We start from the raw sequence: 20,293 nt of genomic DNA, 5'->3' as shown, positions 1-20,293 counted from the left end.
ACTGTACTGTGGACCAGTACAGGAAGTGATAAAAGGTAAGCAAGTGTAATGTGTTAGGGGAGATTTCATGACTGCAAGATGAAGCTTCCTCCAATGGACATGACACAAGTGTGAAACACACACTCGCACTAACACACACAGAGACACACACACACTCACACACACACACATAGAATGAACCACAACACACACCCACACTCACACAGAGATACAGCTACTAGAGTGTGTCTTGGTACTCTACACTGCCACACACACACACACACACACACAGGAAGAGCCACAACACACACACACACACTCTCTCACACAGAGTCACAAATCAGTCAAGCAATATTTATTATTATTCCCTCTTATATATATATATATATATATATATATATATATATTGCTTGTATTTTCTCATTTGTAAGTCGCTTTGGATAAAAGCGTCTGCTAAATGAATAAATGTAAATGTAAAATGTAAAATATATATATATATATATATATATATATATATATATATATATATATATATATATATATATATATATATATACAGCCGAACATCTATGCAACTGTTTTTATTTGAAAGTTATTAACAAAACATTCCTATTAAAAATGATAATTCATCCTATGGACCATGATGGTGGTTGTATTATAGCAAAATGTACTTCTGCTTCACATTCTACTTAATCACTGGTTTATGGGGTCTAGTAAATAATACACTATGAATTTGGGATGTATTCTTTTCTAGAATTTATTTCTTTTAATTAATTGGTGTTTAATGCTATTCCAGGTAAATATTGGTATTGTTAACAGTTGCAAAAAAACCCCAAAACAACACACAATAAAAGGTAAATAAATTGCTTATTAAATTCAAAAATTCATTTTATTTTGAAAAAAATGTCTAATGGGACTCCACGAAAGTGGCAGGAACAGCGCTATGGGTCACAGTCAGTCAGCTCAGTCTGTGATGTCAGAGCTTCACACCATAAATATTTGGCACAAAGTGCCATGTGCTCAGTTTGACCATCTGACAGTGTGGCAAGAGGAGACATGTTATACACAGACCTCAGACTGAAGATGATGACGCTGATGTGGATTACAGCGATGCTTTTTAATAAAATTGGTAAGTGTGGACCATTTTGTAGTTTTCTGATAACATGCATGTTGCTGTAATAAGGATCATTGTGCAGGCTGAACGATTAAGTGTTCGAAAAGTTCAGCTATGATTATATAGCATTATACACTGAATGGCCAGTTTATTAGGCTGTTATTTCTTGCTAGGAAAAAAAAAAAAACAGATTTGCTTGAAACCTACTTTCAAACACTGTTGTATATCTCCATAAATACTGGTAGCAGGAATTTATTTAAAGACAAACAACATTTTATTTTTACACCAAAGGAAATCTATGTGTATTATAGGTGGAATAAATTTTGGGTGCATTTGTTGATGTTTTCTGCGTAAACTCCAAACAGCAGATTCTACACAGAGCGAGGGCGTCAATCAACCGAACACAATGATCACTGCTGATGTGGGTGAGAACGTGACTCTGCACTGCTTTCGACTGGGAGAGGAAAATACCCATTCCATCGTCTGGTACAAACACAAAGTCGGACACGAACCTCATGTAATGGTCTCAGTTCAGCATGAACCCAGTTATGAGAAAGAATTCAATCCACCAAAATTCAGTATTGAGAAAGAAATAAAAGAAAAAGGCTTCCATTTGAAAATTGCCAACGTGGAACCATCAGATGAAGCCGTGTATTACTGTGGATATAGAAAATTTTTTATAAGGTTTGGAAAGGGAACATTTTTTAGCAGTGAAAGGTGAGAATTTTTATATGCATAGATTCATTTTAATTAGTTTTATATGTCCTTTTCTTAAACATGGAATTTATTTTTAGGTGTATGATGGTGTGTATATTCCACACATTATAATGCTGTAGGCATAATAAATAAATAAATAAATAAATAAATAATAAATAAATAAATAAATAGGACCTTACTAAGCTATTACACTGAACAGGTGATGGAGATGTAAAAGTGTCAGTGTCCCAGAGCGGCGTGTCGGACTCGGTTCCTGCAGGAGCGTCGGTGACTCTGCAGTGCTCGGTTCTCTCTGAGAGCAGATCAGCAGAACTCCAAGTGCTCTGGTTCAGAGCTGCTCCACCACAATCCCATCCTCAAACCATTTACACTCATCACAACAGCAGCCATCAGTGTGAGAGCGGCTCTTCTACACACACCTGTGTGTACAACTTCTCCAAGAACATCCTCAGCCTCAATGATACTGGAACTTACTACTGCGCTGTGGCCGTGTGTGGGAAGATCATTTTTGGGAACGGGACACGAGTACAGTTGGGTAAGAACACATTCACCTACTCAAAGTGTGCATAGTATATTTTAATATTATTATTATTTTATTTTGAAATGTAGAAATGTAGATTGCTAACATGATCATCAATATAATCACAGGGAGTTCTAGATATTATTTGCTATTCACATGAAATTATATGTGATAAAGTACATGTTCATTGTTATGACTTGTGTGTGTGTGTGTGTGTGTGTGTGTGTGTGTGTGTGTGTGTGTGTGTGTGCTACAGAAGAATCTGTGGATCCTGTAGTGATCTTTCTCGCTGTCTCTTTGGGAGTGTGTGTGGTTGTGATCTTTACTCATGTTGTAACGTGTAAAGGGAGAAACTGTGAATGTTGCACTGGTGAGTCTTCATTACGTATAGATGCATTATATACAATACAAATGATTTTTATATGTGTGGTGGCCTGAGAAAACTAATAACCATTCCTGAACTGAAAGATATTTCTCTTCTGCATGTTTCTCAATCACAAGTAAAGTTCTAACATTTTAAATTCTCTTTACTGCCAAAAAAGATTTCCACTGAAATGCACATTGACTGTCTAAAATAAATAAATAAATAAATAAATAAATAAATAAATAAATCTACATGTAATTTACATCTAATGTATAAATATAAAAATAATAAACACACACACACACACACATATATATTATATATATATATATATATATATATATATATATATATATATACACATATATGTCTAATCAAGTTCAGAAAGGTGATCAAACATCTCTGCATCATTTAATGTAGAATGCATAATGTACTGTATGCTAGGTTTTCTGAATTGTGTGTGTCAAAGTACGCTATAGGCAGAAAAAAAAATCCCTATCAACCTGATTTTTCTTAGTTTTCCAGAATTCAGCCACAGAAACATCTCATTGGTGTTGTTTTTTGTCCCTCCCCCCCCCCAGACCTCCACACATTTACTCTCACAATGATTCCTCATTTAAACAAGAACATACAGTATATATTAAATCTGGATCTGAACATGAAAATATTTGTTCTCTTTACAGGGAAAACTCAAGATTCTACGGTAAAGAAAACACCAAATCAGGTAATTAACGCTGAGACTAATTATTATTATTATTATTATTATTATTATTATTATTATTATTATTATTATTAGGCCTTTGTTTCACAATAATAAAAGCCGTATTTGAGTCGTACTTTACTTGGGTACTGAAATTCAAGTGATTATCAATAAGCTCCCTGAAAATGTCTGTAGTTATATCCTTCTGAAGTCAGTAATAGTAATCCTAGATTCAGATGAAAGCTGTGTCTTGATTTTATCCTGTCTGAATTATATTACTGTAAAAATTAATCCAGCTCAAATAAGGCTAAACGTTATAATATGCTGATATTCCTATAATTTACCTACATTGTGTATATATCATTTGAAACGAATCGTTCATATCCATTCCCACAGAGCCGTGATGCAGTGGAGCTGAATTTTGCTGCCTTACACGTCAATAAAAGAAGAGGAAAGAGAGAACGAGCTTGTGATAATGTGTATACTGAAGTCATTTACTCTTCTGTTTCTTAGATATTAGATGTCATTGATTTCTCATGTTAATTACTCTCATGGTCATAATGTTCATTAACTGGTGATGAATGAATGAATGAATGAATGAATGAATGAATGAATAAATAAATAAATAAATAAATGCATTTGTGGTCGAGTTCACCCAAGTGTTATGAGAATAAAAATGTGGGTTTTTAAAAATTATTTTTCCCCTTTTCTTTTCTTCTTTTCTGACACGCTGAAGCCGCTCCTACTGTACTGCAAACTGTATGTATTGCTTTGAGCTTCTTTGTGAGTGGTACATATTTGAATGCGGTGACATTATTCCTGTCCAAATATGTTTTCACAAATTGATATTTACATGCATAACCCAGACGTTCCCTTTCAAAGGGAACTCCACGTTGCGTTTAGCATAACACTATGGGAACAAGAATACCCACTCCGTCATACTGAGGGTACGGCCTGTTCAAAAAGACCCAAACCCAAGGGTTACTGCAAGACACTCGAGCCCGGGGTGGAATGAATATCCAGGCTGTAATATCAAATGAATGTGTGTGGTGTAGACCACCTGCAGCAGCACACACATCCTGTAAGGATACCCCTTTGGACAAAGTCTTCGAGGAGGCGACCGTCCTAGTGAGCCCTTATGCCCAGAGGTGTAGTGAGACCGTGCGCCTCAAAAGCAATAGAGATTGCTTCCACTATCCAATTAGAGATGTGCTGCTTTGACACAGCATCACCTCTACTGATGCAGACCAGCAGCTGCTCTGACTTACGCCACTGGCCGGAGCAGTGGACGTAAGTACAGAGAACCCTTACTGGACACAGCAGGTGCATTCTCTCTTGTTCCGGTGTGGGGAACAGAGGAGGGCAGAAAGCCTGCAACACCACAGGGTGGGCAGCCGATGTAGGCACTTTAGGAATATAATCCGGACTAGGATACAGTAAGGCCTTGGTTAATCCAGGGGCAAAGTCAAGGCAGGAAGGGGCAACAGAGAGAGCTTGTAGATCTCCTACTCGGTGAAAGATGTCAGGGCCAGCAGAAGAGCTACCTTTAGAGTCAGAAGCTTCTCAGAGCCTGACTCTAAGGGCTCAGATGGGGCCCCTGACAGACCTTCCAGGACCACAGAAAGGTCCCAGGAAGGTATGCGCGGCCTGCAGCTGGGCCTCAGCCACACGACACCACGCATGAACCCTCGAAGTTAGAGGATGTTGCCCCACAGAGGCTGCATCAACAGGGGCGTGGCTGGCCGAAATGGCGACTATGTAAACCCTGATTGTAGAAGGAGCTCACCCCGCTGAGAAACGTTCTTGTAAGAACTCCAGGACTGTAGCTATCGCGCCGTTCACTGGGTCTGGCTGACGTTCCTCATACCACAAGACAAAAAGCCGCCACTTGAGTGCATACAATTTCCTCATGGATGTGCTCTAGCGTTTAACATAGTCTCTACAACCTCAGTTGTGAGACCAGAATCTACGAGCCGGTACCTCTCAGGGGCCATACCCCTTACACTGTTATTGTAGGAGATGTTGGCTAGAAGGAATCAGAAGGAAGAGAGAGTGTGTAGTGGTTTATAGTCTCTAGGACAGAAGCAGGAGTTTACAGCATGCAGGATTGCTGGAGTGGAAGCGTGTAGGCCTCAGGATGACCTTAATCTCATAAATATGTAAAAGTGTATGATTTAATATGAAACATTATCAGCTACTGGAAAAAGTCTGCAGAGAGAAAAAAAAAAAAGTTTAACAAATTTGTAGTTGCTATTACTGAAAGTGGGATTTAAGCTCTTATCAAATGAAAACAAAAAACAACATGTTTTAGATTGCAGTATTTCTGTAGAGAGACAGAGCCGCAACTCATTTTATTCCTCTGACTAATGACACAGTTAGTTTGAGAAGAATAAGAGTGTATAATGAGTTATTAGTCATTAGATGGATAAACAGTACCAATACATTATAATTTGAATAAATAAACTGTACTGTGGACCAGTACAGGAAGTGATAAAAGGTAAGCAAGTGTAATGTGTTAGGGAGATTTCATGACTGCAAGATGAAGCTTCCTCCAATGGACATGACACAAGTGTGAAACACACACTCGCAACTAACACACACAGAGACACACACACACTCACACACACACACATAGAATGAACCACAACACACACCCACACTCACACAGAGATACAGCTACTAGAGTGTGTCTTGGTACTCTACACTGCCACACACACACACACACACAACAGGAAGAGCCACAACACACACACACACACTCTCTCACACAGAGTCACAAATCAGTCAAGCAATATTTATTATTATTCCCTCTTATATATATATATATATATATATATATATATATATATATATTGCTTGTATTTTCTCATTTGTAAGTCGCTTTGGATAAAAGCATCTGCTAAATGAATAAATGTAAATGTATATATATATATATACAGCCGAACATCTATGCAACTGTTTTTATTTGAAAGTTATTAACAAAACATTCCTATTAAAAATAATAATTCATCCTATGGACCATGATGGTGGTTGTATTATAGCAAAATGTACTTCTGCTTCACATTCTACTTAATCACTGGTTTATGGGGTCTAGTAAATAATACACTATGAATTTGGGATGTATTCTTTTCTAGAATTTATTTCTTTTAATTAAATTGGTGTTTAATGCTATTCAGGTAAATATTGGTATTGTTAACAGTTGCAAAAAAAAAAATAAATAAAAAAATAAAAAACAATAAAAGGTAAATAAATTGCTTATTAAATTCAAAAATTCATTTTATTTTGAAAAAAAAAATGTCTAGTGGTACTCACGAAAGTGGCAGGAACAGCGCTATGGGTCACAGTCAGTCAGCTCAGTCTGTGATGTCAGAGCTTCACACCATAAATCCTAGGCACAAAGTGACATGTGCTCAGTTTGACCATTTGACAGTGTGGCAAGAGGAGACATGTTATACACAGACCTCAGACTGAAGATGATGACGCTGATGTGGATTACAGCGATGCTTTTTAATAAAATTGGTAAGTGTGGACCATTTTGTAGTTTTCTGATAACATGCATGTTGCTGTAATAAGGATCATTGTGCAGGCTGAACGATTAAGTGTTCGAAAAGTTCAGCTATGATTATATAGCATTATACACTGAATGGCCAGTTATTAGGTTGTTATTTCTTGCTAGGAAAAAAAAAAACAGATTTGCTTGAAACCTACTTTCAAACACTGTTGTATATCTCCATAAATACTGGTAGCAGGAATTTATTTAAAGACAAACAACATTTTATTTCTACACCAAAGGAAATCTATGTGTATTATAGGTGGAATAAATTTTGGGTGCATTTGTTGATGTTTTCTGCGTAAACTCCAAACAGCAGATTCTACACAGAGCGAGGGCGTCAATCAACCGAACACAATGATCACTGCTGATGTGGGTGAGAACGTGACTCTGCACTGCTTTCGACCGGGAGAGGAAAATACCTATTCCATCGTCTGGTACAAACAAAAAGTCGGACACGAACCTCGTGTAATGGTCTCAGTTCACCATGAACCCAAATATGAGAAAGAATTCAATCCACCAAAATTCAGTATTGAGAAAGAAATAAAAGAAAAAGGCTTCCATTTGAAAATTGCCAACGTGGAACCATCAGATGAAGCCGTGTATTACTGTGGATATAGAGACTTTTTAATAAGGTTGGAAAGGGAACATTTTTAGCAGTGAAAGGTGAGAATTTTTATATGCATAGATTCATTTTAATTAGTTTTATATGTCCTTTTCTTAAACATGGAATTTATTTTTAGGTGTTTGATGGTGTGTATATTCCACACATTATAATGCTGTAGCATAATAAATAAATAAATAAATAAATAAATAAATAAACAAATAAATAAATAACTAGGACCTTACTAAGCTATTACACTGAACAGGTGATGGAGATGTAAAAGTGTCAGTGTCCCAGAGCGGCGTGTCGGACTCGGTTCCTGCAGGAGCGTCAGTGACTCTGCAGTGCTCGGTTCTCTCTGAGAGCAGATCAGCAGAACTCCAAGTGCTCTGGTTCAGAGCTGCTCCGCCACAATCCCATCCTCAAATCATTTACACTCATCACAACAGCAGCCGTCAGTGTGAGAGCGGCTCTTCTACACACACCCGTGTGTACAACTTCTCCAAGAACATCCTCAGCCTCAATGATACTGGAACTTACTACTGCGCTGTGGCCGTGTGTGGGAAGATCATTTTTGGGAACGGGACACGAGTACAGTTGGGTAAGAACACATTCACCTACTCAAAGTGTGCATAGTATATTTTAATATTATTATTATTTTATTTTTTAATGTAGAAATGTAGATTGCTAACATGATCATCAATATAATCACAGGGAGTTCTAGATATTATTTGCTATTCACATGAAATTATATGTGATAAAGTACATGTTCATTGTTATGACTTGTGTGTGTGTGTGTGTGTGTGTGTGTGTGTGTGTGTGTGTGTGCGTGTGTGTGTGTGTGTGTGTGTGTGTGCTACAGAAGAATCTGTGGATCCTGTAGTGATCTTTCTCGCTGTCTCTTTGGGAGTGTGTGTGGTTGTGATCTTTACTCATGTTGTAACGTGTAAAGGGAGAAACTGTGAATGTTGCACTGGTGAGTCTTCATTACGTATAGATGCATTATATACAATACAAATCATTTTTATATGTGTGGTGGCCTGAGAAAACTAATAACCATTCCTGAACTGAAAGATATTTCTATTTTGTATGTTTCTCAACCACAAGTAAAGTTCTAACATTTTAAATTCTCTTTACTGCCAAAAAAGATTTCCACTGAAATGCACATTGACTGTCTAAAATAAATAAATAAATAAATCTACATGTAATTTACATCTAATGTATAAAATATAAAAGTAATAAACATTATATATATATATATATATATATATATATATATATATATATATATATATATACACACACATATATGTCTAATCAAGTTCAGAAAGGTGATCAAACATCTCTGCATCATTTAATGTAGAATGCATAATGTACTGTATGCTAGGTTTTCTGAATTGTGTGGTGTCAAAGTACGCTATAGGCAGAAAAAAAAATCCTATCAACCTGATTTTTCTTAGTTTTCCAGAATTCAGCCACAGAAACATCTCATTGGTTTTTTTTGTTTTTGTTTTTTTTTTGTTCCCCCCCCCCCCCAGACCCCAACACATTTACTCTCACAATGATTCCTCATTTAAACAAGAACATACAGTATATATTAAATCTGGATCTGAACATGAAAATATTTGTTCTCTTTACAGGGAAAACTCAAGATTCTACGGTAAAGAAAACACCAAATCAGGTAATTAACGCTGAGACTAATTATTATTATTATTATTATTATTATTATTATTATTATTATTATTATTAAGCCTTTGGTTTCACAATAATAAAAGCCGTATTTGAGTCGTACTTTACGTGGGTACTGAAATTCAAGTGATTATCAATAAGCTCCCTGAAAATGTCTGTAGTTATATCCTTCTGAAGTCAGTAATAGTAATCCTAGATTCAGATGAAAGCTGTGTCTTGATTTTATCCTGTCTGAATTATATTACTGTAAAAATTAATCCAGCTCAAATGAGGCTAAACGTTATAATATGCTGATATTCCTATAATTTACCTACATTGTGTATATATCATTTGAAACGAATCGTTCATATCCATTCCCACAGAGCCGTGATGCAGTGGAGCTGAATTTTGCTGCCTTACACGTCAATAAAAGAAGAGGAAAGAGAGAACGAGCTTGTGATAATGTGTATACTGAAGTCATTTACTCTTCTGTTTCTTAGATATTAGATGTCATTGATTTTCTCATGTTAATTACTCTCATGGTCATAATGTTCATTAACTGGTGATGAATGAATGAATGAATGAATAAATAAATAAATAAATTAATAAAGTAATTAATAAATGCATTTGTGGTCGAGTTCACCCAAGCGTTATGAGAATAAAAATGTGGGTTTTTTAAAAATTATTTTTCCCCTTTTCTTTTCTTCTTTTCTGACACGCTGAAGCCGCTCCTACTGTACTGCAAACTGTATGTATTGCTTTGAGCTTCTTTGTGAGTGGTACATATTTGAATGCGGTGACATTATTCCTGTCCAAATATGTTTTCACAAATTGATATTTACATGCATAACCCAGACGTTCCCTTTCAAAGGGAACTCCACGTTGTGTTTAGCATAACACTATGGGAACGAGAATACCCACTCCGTCATACTGAGGGTACGGCCTGTTCAAAAAGACCCAAACCCAAGGGTTACTGCAAGACACTCGAGCCCGGGGTGGAATGAATATCCAGGCTGTAATATCAAATGAATGTGTGTGGTGTAGACCACCCTGCAGCAGCACACACATCCTGTAAGGATACCCCTTTGGACAAAGTCTTCGAGGAGGCGACCGTCCTAGTGAGCCCTTATGCCCAGAGGTGTAGTGAGACCGTGCGCCTCAAAAGCAATAGAGATTGCATCCACTATCCAATTAGAGATGTGCTGCTTTGACAGAGCATCACCTCTACTGATGCAGACCAGCAGCTGCTCTGACTTACGCCACTGGCCGGAGCGGTGGACGTAAGTACAGTGAACCCTTACTGGACACAGCAGGTGCATTCTCTCTTGTTCCGGTGTGGGGAACAGAGGAGGGCAGAAAGCCTGCAACACCACAGGGTGGGCAGCCGATGTAGGCACTTTAGGAATATAATCCGGACTAGGATACAGTAAGGCCTTGGTTAATCCAGGGGCAAAGTCAAAGCAGGAATGGGCAACACAGAGAGCTTGTAGATCTCCTACTCGCTTGAAAGATGTCAGGGCCAGCAGAAGAGCTACCTTTAGAGTCAGAAGCTTCTCAGAGGCTGACTCTAAGGGCTCAGATTGGGCCCCTGACAGACCTTCCAGGACCACAGAAAGGTCCCAGGAAGGTATGCGCGGCCTGCAGCTGGGCCTCAGCCACACGACACCACGCATGAACCTCGAAGTTAGAGGATGTTGCCCCACAGAGGCTCCATCAACAGGGGCGTGGCTGGCCGAAATGGCGACTACGTAAACCCTGATTGTAGAAGGAGCTCACCCCGCTGAGAAACGTTCTTGTAAGAACTCCAGGACTGTAGCTATCGCGCAGTTCACTGGGTCTAGCTGACGTTCCTCATACCACAAGACAAAAAGCCGCCACTTGAGTGCATACAATTTCCTCATGGATGGTGCTCTAGCGTTTAACATAGTCTCTACAACCTCAGTTGTGAGACCAGAATCTACGAGCCGGTACCTCTCAGGGGCCATACCCCTTACACTGTTATTGTAGGAGATGTTGGCTAGAAGAATCAGAAGGAAGAGAGAGTGTGTAGTGGTTTATAGTCTCTAGGACAGAAGCAGGAGTTTACAGCGTGCAGGATTGCTGGAGTGGAAGCGTGTAGGCCTCAGGATGACCTTAATCTCATAAATATGTAAAAGTGTATGATTTAATATGAAACATTATCAGCTACTGGAAAAAGTCTGAAGAGAGAAAAAAAAAAGTTTAACAAATTTGTAGTTGCTATTACTGAAAGTGGGATTTAAGCTCTTATCAAATGAAAACAAAAAACAACATGTTTTAGATTGCAGTATTTCTGTAGAGAGACAGAGCCGCAACTCATTTTATTCCTCTGACTAATGACACAGTTAGTTTGAGAAGAATAAGAGTGTATAATGAGTTATTAGTCATTAGATGGATAAACATACCAACACATTATAATTTGAATAAATAAACTGTACTGTGGACCAGTACAGGAAGTGATAAAAGGTAAGCAAGTGTAATGTGTTAGGGGAGATTTCATGACTGCAAGATGAAGCTTCCTCCAATGGACATGACACAAGTGTGAAACACACACTCGCACTAACACACACAGAGACACACACACACTCACACACACACACATAGAATGAACCACAACACACACCCACACTCACACAGAGATACAGCTACTAGAGTGTGTCTTGGTACTCTACACTGCCACACACACACACACACACACAGGAAGAGCCACAACACACACACACACACACTCTCTCACACAGAGTCACAAATCAGTCAAGCAATATTTATTATTATTCCCTCTTATATATATATATATATATATATATATATATATATATATATATATATATATATATATATATATATATATATATATAAGAGGGAATAATAATAAAATAATTAAAAAAATATATTTTTTTCTCTTTACAGAGAAAACTCAAGATTCTACGGTAAAGAAAACACCAAATCAGGTAATTAACACTGAGACTAATTATTATTATTATTATTATTATTATTATTATTATTATTATTAGGCCGTTGGTTTCACAATAATAAAAGCCGTATTTGAGTCGTACTTTACTTGGGTACTGAAATTCAAGTGATTATCAATAAGCTCCCTGAAAATGTCTGTAGTTATATCCTTCTGAAGTCAGTAATAGTAATCCTAGATTCAGATGAAAGCTGTGTCTTGATTTTATCCTGTCTGAATTATATTACTGTAAAAATTAATCCAGCTCAAATGAGGCTAAACGTTATAATATGCTGATATTCCTATAATTTACCTACATTGTGTATATATCATTTGAAACGAATCGTTCATATCCATTCCCACAGAGCCGTGATGCAGTGGAGCTGAATTTTGCTGCCTTACACGTCAATAAAAGAAGAGGAAAGAGAGAACGAGCTTGTGATAATGTGTATACTGAAGTGATTTACTCTTCTGTTTCTTAGATATTAGATGCCATTGATTTTCTCATGTTAATTACTCTCATGGTCATAATGTTCAGCCTGATAGGAAAACATTAACTGGTGATAAATAAATAAATAAATAAATAAATAAATAAATGCATTTGTGGTTGAGTTCACCCAAGTTTTGAGAATGAAAATGTGGGTTTTTAAAAGTCTTTTTCTTCTTCTTTTATTCTCATTATTGGCTTTATCTGTCACATTTGCAGAGTACCAGGTGAAAGACCAAAACTGATTGTCTTTTGGATAGCGAGTTAATATTCGCCATTTAGTATACAGTAGGGGTGTAACACCATGTTATTATTTGTATTTTTATTTGTGTAGACTTCCTGTTAGACTTCACTATTTACTGTAGAGATTTGTTTTGTATTGTTTAGACCATATTCATTTCAAGTCAGTACTGTCTGACTACAAGCATGGCCGCCACAGGCTAAAACTCCCAACGCATACTCACTGTCATGCTCAAGCGTACCTGATTAATGCTCTAGCATGCCCGAGGCCTGTGGCACATAGCCGGCTTTGGTGACTACCCGGGTATGTTTGAATTTAGTTTAGTTTTTTAGCGGTTTTCATCACCATGCTAACTTGCAATACATGGATAACCTGCTCCAGAGCAGGATTTATTCTAGGTAAAAAAATCACAAACCCAAATTGGACCAATTAGCTGTTAGCAAAGTGAGATAAATCAGACGCACCAAAGTTAACACGTTAGTGTTTGTAGCAATGGCTTCACTGTATGTGGAGAATACTGTGGAGCTCAGACCGCAAATAATAATAAAGGCACTTTGAAGGGAAAGAACTTTTGAGGTACAGACACAACCCCCTGTCTTTTCCTGATGACCCTCTGTTTTCGATTTTCAGCAGATGGTATAGTTTATTAAAAAGCTGACACGCTGAAGCCACTCTTCCTGTACTGCAAACTGTATGTATTGCTTTGAGCTCCTTTGCGAGTGGTACATAATTGCATATGGTGACATTATACCTGTTCAAATATATTTTCACCAATTGATATTTATTTTATTAATATTTACATATTAAAAGAATTTATGTTTACATACAATTACATGAAATATTTTGGGTTTATAAGTTTTCAATCTCATTCACTCCTGTGTATTTATCCAGTTTTCTTCAAGACCGTCATTCCACTGTGTGTTCCTGCAGTGATTTCTGTTTATTTGTGATGGATTGGCACTGTTCTTCATTTTGATTTCCATTAAGTGCTCTGTTTCAGTAATAATTACAGCACATTTACAGTGAGGGAAAAAACTATTTGATCCCCTGCTGATTTTGGATGTTTGCCCACTGACAAAGAAATGATCATTCTATAATTTTAATGGTAGATTTATTTGAACAGTGAGAGACAGAATAACAACAAGAAAATCCAGAAAAACGCATGTCAAAAATGTTATAAATTGATTTGCATTTTAATGAGGGAAATAAGTATTTGACTCCTCTGCAAAACATGACTTAGTACTTGGTGGCAAAACCTTTGTTGGCAATCACAGAGGTCAGACGTTTCTTGTAGTTGGCCACCAGGTTTGCACACATCTCAGGAGGGATTTTGTCCCACTCCTCTTTGCAGATCTTCTCCAAGTCATTAAGGTTTCGAGGCTGACGTTTGGCAACTCGAACCTTCAGCTCCCTCCACAGATTTTGTATGGGATTAAGGTCTGGAGACTGGCTAGGCCACTCCAGGACCTTAATGTGCTTCTTCTTGAGCCACTCCTTTGTTGCCTTGGCAGTGTGTTTTGGGTCATTGTCGTGCTGGAATAACCATCCACGACCCACGCACCGTCAGCCTCTATTATCTGAAGTGAAGACAAAATTCACAGGCCTGCGCTGGTATGACAAAGCTACGCAACGTTTCGTTCCCTTCTCCGGGTACAGGGTTACATGCATAACCCAGATGTTCCCTTTCAAAGGGAACTTCGATATTGCGTTTAGCATAACACTATGGGAACGAGAATACCCACTCCGTCATACCGAGGGTACGGCCTGTTCAAAAAGACCCAAGAGCCCGGGGTGGAATGAATATCCAGGGAGGTGTCTGTCATTACCATCTTGCACTAAGGAGACACCCCTCGAGTGTGACCCAAGGCTGGAAACTGTGGACACTCAAATTCTCAGAGCACGTAGGCATTGCCGTGTGACCCTGATTACTCTCAGAGATTTAGTCCTTGTACGAAACCCCCAACTTCTCAGCCACCACTGAAATGGTCTCCTGTGCAATAGGCCCAATGGTATGAAGTTGGCTGCTGCTGCCATAAGCTCCAATAGTCTCCCATAGAGACTGGAGGGGATGCCAATATCCAGCTTTATCTTGCTCAATGTTAATAGGATTGACCCTAGGCATGTTGGGATGAGAAATGCCCTCATTGTAGTAGAATCCTTATAACCCCTAGAAAAGTTGTCCACTGCACCGGGGAAAGCATACTTTTCTGAGGTTCAACCTGAGCCCCAAGCTCTTCATGTGTGCGAGAACAACATCTTGATGTTGAACCACCAGTTCCCTTGATCATGCTAGAATTAATCAGTCATCCAGGTAGTTTAGTACACGGATGCCCTGGAGTCACAATGGAGCCAGAATGACATCCGTGCACTTTGTGAAGGTGCGAGGGGATAAAGCTAGCAATATTTCTATGTGGAAATATGCACCTTTTAGATCTATCGTCACAAACCAGTCCTCAAACTGAATCTGTGGAATGATAAGTTTGGGCGTCAGCATCTTGAACCTGTATATCTGAAGAGTACAGTTCAGATGACGCATATATAAAATTGGCCTCATACTCCTCTATTTTTTGCGGACCAGGAAATAACAGCTGTAAAAACCTCCCTCCCTCAGGGAACGGGGTACATGTTCTATGGCCCCTTTGTCCAATAGGCATCTTACTTCCTGCGCTAACGTCGGTCTCTGGTCTGTGCTGACTACTGTGTTGAGCATACCTCTGAACCGGGGGGGGTCAAGCTCTAAACTGGACCTGGTAACCCTTTTCTACGGTAGACAGAATCCATAGAGACACATGGCAGTAGTTTCCACGTTGCCAGACGGTCTTTTAGTGATGTTAACTATTCCACATTCTATTGGAGGGAAAGCATCAGATTTTCGTTGCCCTATGACAGCTCACTGACCAGAGAACACTGAAAACATGGGACAGCCTTGGTTAGGGGAGGCCCTACAACTGCACTGGGGGCTAACTGCCCTAACAACCTCATGTCCCCTGATACGTCCCTCCACGGCCCCTCAGGACTGCTCCGCTTTGTCTGCTTGGCCTTTATGACCATTCTCAGATCAGGCCTAGTAGCAGGCCGCGACTGTGGCTGCCCGGTTACCCTGGCTGTCTGCGGGGGTTTGCGGGCTGCCATACTCGCCTTCTGTGTCTCCCTCGCACTAGCGCTGGCTTGACACAACAGGGAAGGAACTGGCTAAATGCCGCCATATGTCGAGCTCACTCAGCAGGTCTGCTTGGTAGGCCTGCAACACTGTCATTCTCTGCAGTGACCCACAAGCAAAACTACTACTGCATAGGCCTTGCCCACCAATGCCAGGTTGGCCTTACACGGTGACTTGGATGGCAAAGCTGGCCCCCCAAAATTGCTTGCCGTCGATGGAGAGAGGTAGCTCGCAAGCGCCTCCTCCACCTTCAGCATAGCTAAATAGCCATGCCGTTCATTCCCCACAATGGCCGAATAATCCAACATCGTGGGGTTATAAATACAGCTTATGCATGGTTTTCCCCCAGAAGCCTGATAGTTTGTCATGCACTTGTGGAAAAAAGGGGAGTTTTCTGCAGTGTGAGGGATTTACTTTCACTGGGGAGAAAAAGGCTCATCCAGCCTTAGTAATCACTTCAAGCAGCTCTTTATATGCTGCTCTCAGTTTCTAGCACATCCTTCTGGCTCCTCGGAGTCAGAGAGGAATTATTACTATTATTTGTGTGTGTGTGTTTTTTTTTCTTTTTTTTTTGGCTTTTCATAGCAGAAGGAGGAATCGCGACACAAGCTCCAAAATCCAGCGGAGAGCCGAACCCGGAAGACAGAGCAAGAGATAGAGCAGCGCTCGTCTCCGGCTCCTCTTCCGGATCCATAAGAGATCCCCCTGACCTGAGACGGCTAGCTGCCTTTGCAGTGGCCGGCCCAAATCCGCGAGGCTCCGAAACCCAACTCGCTTCGGCTTCCGAGAAGAGAGCGAGTCGCGAGCAGAGCTGCTTCATGTAGGCATTACCATGTGCAGCCTCTCAGGGTTGCCGTGGCATGCTCCATCCCTACACACTTCACACAGAAAGTGTGCACTATTCCCCATGATGATACGGGAGCAAGGCGTAACACACTTCCTGAATTCTCTCACTCATATTTTTCTCTCTCGCTCATTCTTGTTTGTTCTTCTCTTTTTTTAAAGGGATAGAAAAGTACAGACATTTTGAGAAAAGATAGAGAGGAAATGAGCGCGCAAGGGCGCTCCCCATAGTGTTATGCTAAACGCAACATGGAGTTCCCTTTGAAAGGGAACTAATGTTTTATCTTTCTGTATTAGGTTTATTCCTAACGTAATATCACCGAGTTTTAACTTTACAAGAGCGTGCACAAAACAGAGAATTTCACAATACAGCACAGCTTTGTCTCACAGAAGCTTTTCAGAAGTCATCAGTGCCTCAGTGAAGAAACCGAGTGTAATATAGTGTGAGGAAAGACTCCGTATGCAAGAAACATTAGGGGGAGCCAGGCTTTAGGATGTAAAGGTCAGGCTTATCTATATTAAGTGAAACCTGGGTTATCAGGTTGTCCAAGAATTTTCAATTAATATTAAGTTTATGGCTAGGGATAATGTTTATGCTCTACTTATCACTGGACTATTCATACTGTTGGTGTAGGGGAGATGTTGCCTAGAAGGAATCAGAAGGAAGAGAGCGTGTGTAGTGGTTTATAGTCTCTAGGACAGAAGCAGGAGTTTACCGCATGCAGGATTGCTGGAGTGGAAGCGTGTAGGCCTCAGGATGACCTTAATCTCATAAATATGTAAAAGTGTATGATTTAATATGAAACATTATCAGCTACTGGAAAAAGTCTGAAGAGAGAAAAAAAAAAGTTTAACAAATTTGTAGTTGCTATTACTGAAAGTGGGATTTAAGCTCTTATCAAATGAAAACAAAAAACAACATGTTTTAGATTGCAGTATTTCTGTAGAGAGACAGAGCCGCAACTCATTTTATTCGTCTTATAGTTTATCATTTTATTCGTCTGACTAATGACACAGTTAGTTTGAGAAGAATAAGAGTGTATAATGAGTTATTAGTCATTAGATGGATAAACAGTACCAATACATTATAATTTGAATAAATAAACTGTACTGTGGACCAGTACAGGAAGTGATAAAAGGTAAGCAAGTGTAATGTGTTAGGGGAGATTTCATGACTGCAAGATGAAGCTTCCTCCAATGGACATGACACAAGCGTGAAACACACACTCGCACTAACACACACAGAGACACACACCCACTCTCACTCAAAAAGAACCACAACACACACCCACTCTCACACAGAGATACAGCTACTAGAGTGTGTCTTAGTACTTTACACTGCCACACACACACACACACAGGAAGAGCCACAACACACACGCACACACTCTCTCACACAGAGACACAAAGCAGTCAAGCAATATACATTATTATTCCCTTATATATATATATATATATATATATATATATATATATATATATATATATATATATATATATAATCTGAACATCTATGCAACTGTTTTTATTTGAAAGTTATTAACAAAACATTCCTATTAAAAATAATAATTCATCCTATGGACCATGATGGTGGTTGTATTATAGCAAAATGTACTTCTGCTTCACATTCTACTTAATCACTGGTTTATGTGGTCTAGTAAATAATACACTATGAATTTGGGATGTATTCTTTTCTAGAATTAATTTTGTTTTTTTAATTAAATTGGTGTTTAATGCTATTCCAGGTAAATATTGGTATTGTTAACAGTTGCAAAAAAAACAAACAAAAACAAAACAAAAAAAAAACAATAAAAGGTAAATAAAATGCTTATTAAATTCAAAAATTCATTTTATATTGAAAAAAATGTCTAGTGGTACTCCACGAAAGTGGCAGGAACAGAGCTATGGGTCACAGTCAGTCAGCTCAGTCTGTGATGTCAGAGTTTCACACCATAAATATTTGGCACAAAGTGCCATGTGCTCAGTTTGACCATCTGACAAGCAAGAGGAGACATGTTATACACAGACCTCAGACTGAAGATGATGACGCTGATGTGGATTACAGCGATGCTTTTTAATAAAATTGGTAAGTGTGGATGGTTATGTTTGTTCCTGATCATACACAAGATAAGGATTATTTATTGCAGTCTACGGATTGAAATACCAGGTTTTACTACATGTTCTTAAAATGTGTTTTATTATTACACCAGTGATAATCTCCGTGAATTATCACTAGTATACAGTTTTGGTAAATTTGTTGATGTGTCATTCTTTAACTCTTGATAACAGATGCTGCACAGACAAACGATGTCAGTCAGCCGAACCCAATGATCACTGCTGGTGTGGGTGATAACGTGACTCTGCACTGCTTTAGACTGGGAGAAGATCACTCTGGATCCGTCGTCTGGTACAAAGAAAAAGTTGGACACGAGCCTTGTGTAATTGTCACAGTTCTACAGGAAACCAGTTTCGAAGATGAGTTCAAGTCACCAAGATTCAGCATCGAGAAAGAAAAAAGGAACTACCATTTAAAAATTATTAACGTGGAACCATCAGATGAAGCCGTGTATTACTGTGGATTTAGAAAATTTTTAACAAGGTTTGGAAATGGAACATTTTTATCAGTGAAAGGTAAGAACTGTAAATGTACACGGCTAGTTTAATACATTTTAATAACAGGTTTTATTTTTTCCCCTTTTATTAAACACCTTATTTATTAACTGAATCGTTTCAGTAATATTTTATTAGTGTTGAAGTACTGTCCATTTACTGTATATGTGTCATGTTTGCGCCAAATAATTTATTGACGTTTTGGTTTACTGAGTATTTAAGTCGCGTTTGTATAGCACTCGTCTAGCGTCTGTTGTGAGTAGCGCCATTATCTTCTTGTATCCGTACCATCCATCCATCCATCCATCCATTTTCCATACCGCTTACCCTACACAGGGTTGCGAGGAGTCTGGAGTCTCTTCCATGGAACTCAGGGCACAAGGCAGGAAAAACCCTGCTCAGGGCACCAACCCATCTCAGGGCACAATCACACACACATTCACACAATACGAACGATTTGTAAATGCCAGTCAACCTACAAGGCATGTCTTTGGACTGGGGGAAGAAACCAGAGTATGCGGAGGAATCCCCCGAAGCACGGGGAGAACATGCAAACTCCTCACACAGGGTGGAGGCACAGTTTGTACCCCCAACCCCAGAGGTGTGAGGCAAACGTGCAAACCTCTAAGCCAGCGTGGCCCACATTTCCATGCCATGCTCATGAGTATTTCACGCTTGTCTAGTTTAAGTGTGTGTTGATGTTATGTATTCCTAGTCTTTGTTCACCTGTGTTTCACTTTATTTAAAATACACCACACTTGCATCAGT

General features: G+C 38.9%; 1 protein-coding gene and 2 pseudogenes across 1 annotated transcript in view; all 3 read left to right on the top strand.

Annotated features, from left to right (window-relative positions):
* Window positions 1-1,036: 1,036 nt before the first annotated feature.
* LOC128611997 (uncharacterized) lies at window positions 1,037-3,907 on the top strand (annotated as a pseudogene).
* A 2,822-nt stretch (window positions 3,908-6,729) lies between these two features.
* Window positions 6,730-10,366, top strand: LOC128611996 (uncharacterized; annotated as a pseudogene).
* Window positions 10,367-18,853: 8,487 nt separating this feature from the next.
* Window positions 18,854-20,293, top strand: part of LOC128611998 (uncharacterized) — a 17,314-nt gene continuing 15,874 nt past the window's right edge. Inside the window, exons 1-2 of the mRNA XM_053631896.1 lie at window positions 18,854-19,001; window positions 19,205-19,546. Of these exons, the coding sequence (XP_053487871.1) occupies window positions 18,929-19,001; window positions 19,205-19,546 (415 nt within the window). The 5' untranslated portion in view covers window positions 18,854-18,928. The remainder of the gene's footprint in view (window positions 19,002-19,204; window positions 19,547-20,293) is intronic.

Source organism: Ictalurus furcatus, chromosome 8 (assembly GCF_023375685.1).
Source record: "Ictalurus furcatus strain D&B chromosome 8, Billie_1.0, whole genome shotgun sequence".
In the NCBI taxonomy this organism is placed as follows: Eukaryota; Metazoa; Chordata; class Actinopteri; order Siluriformes; family Ictaluridae; genus Ictalurus; species Ictalurus furcatus.
The sequence above is the reverse complement of the archived record's forward strand: the minus strand, read 5'-3'. Positions and strand labels throughout refer to the sequence as shown.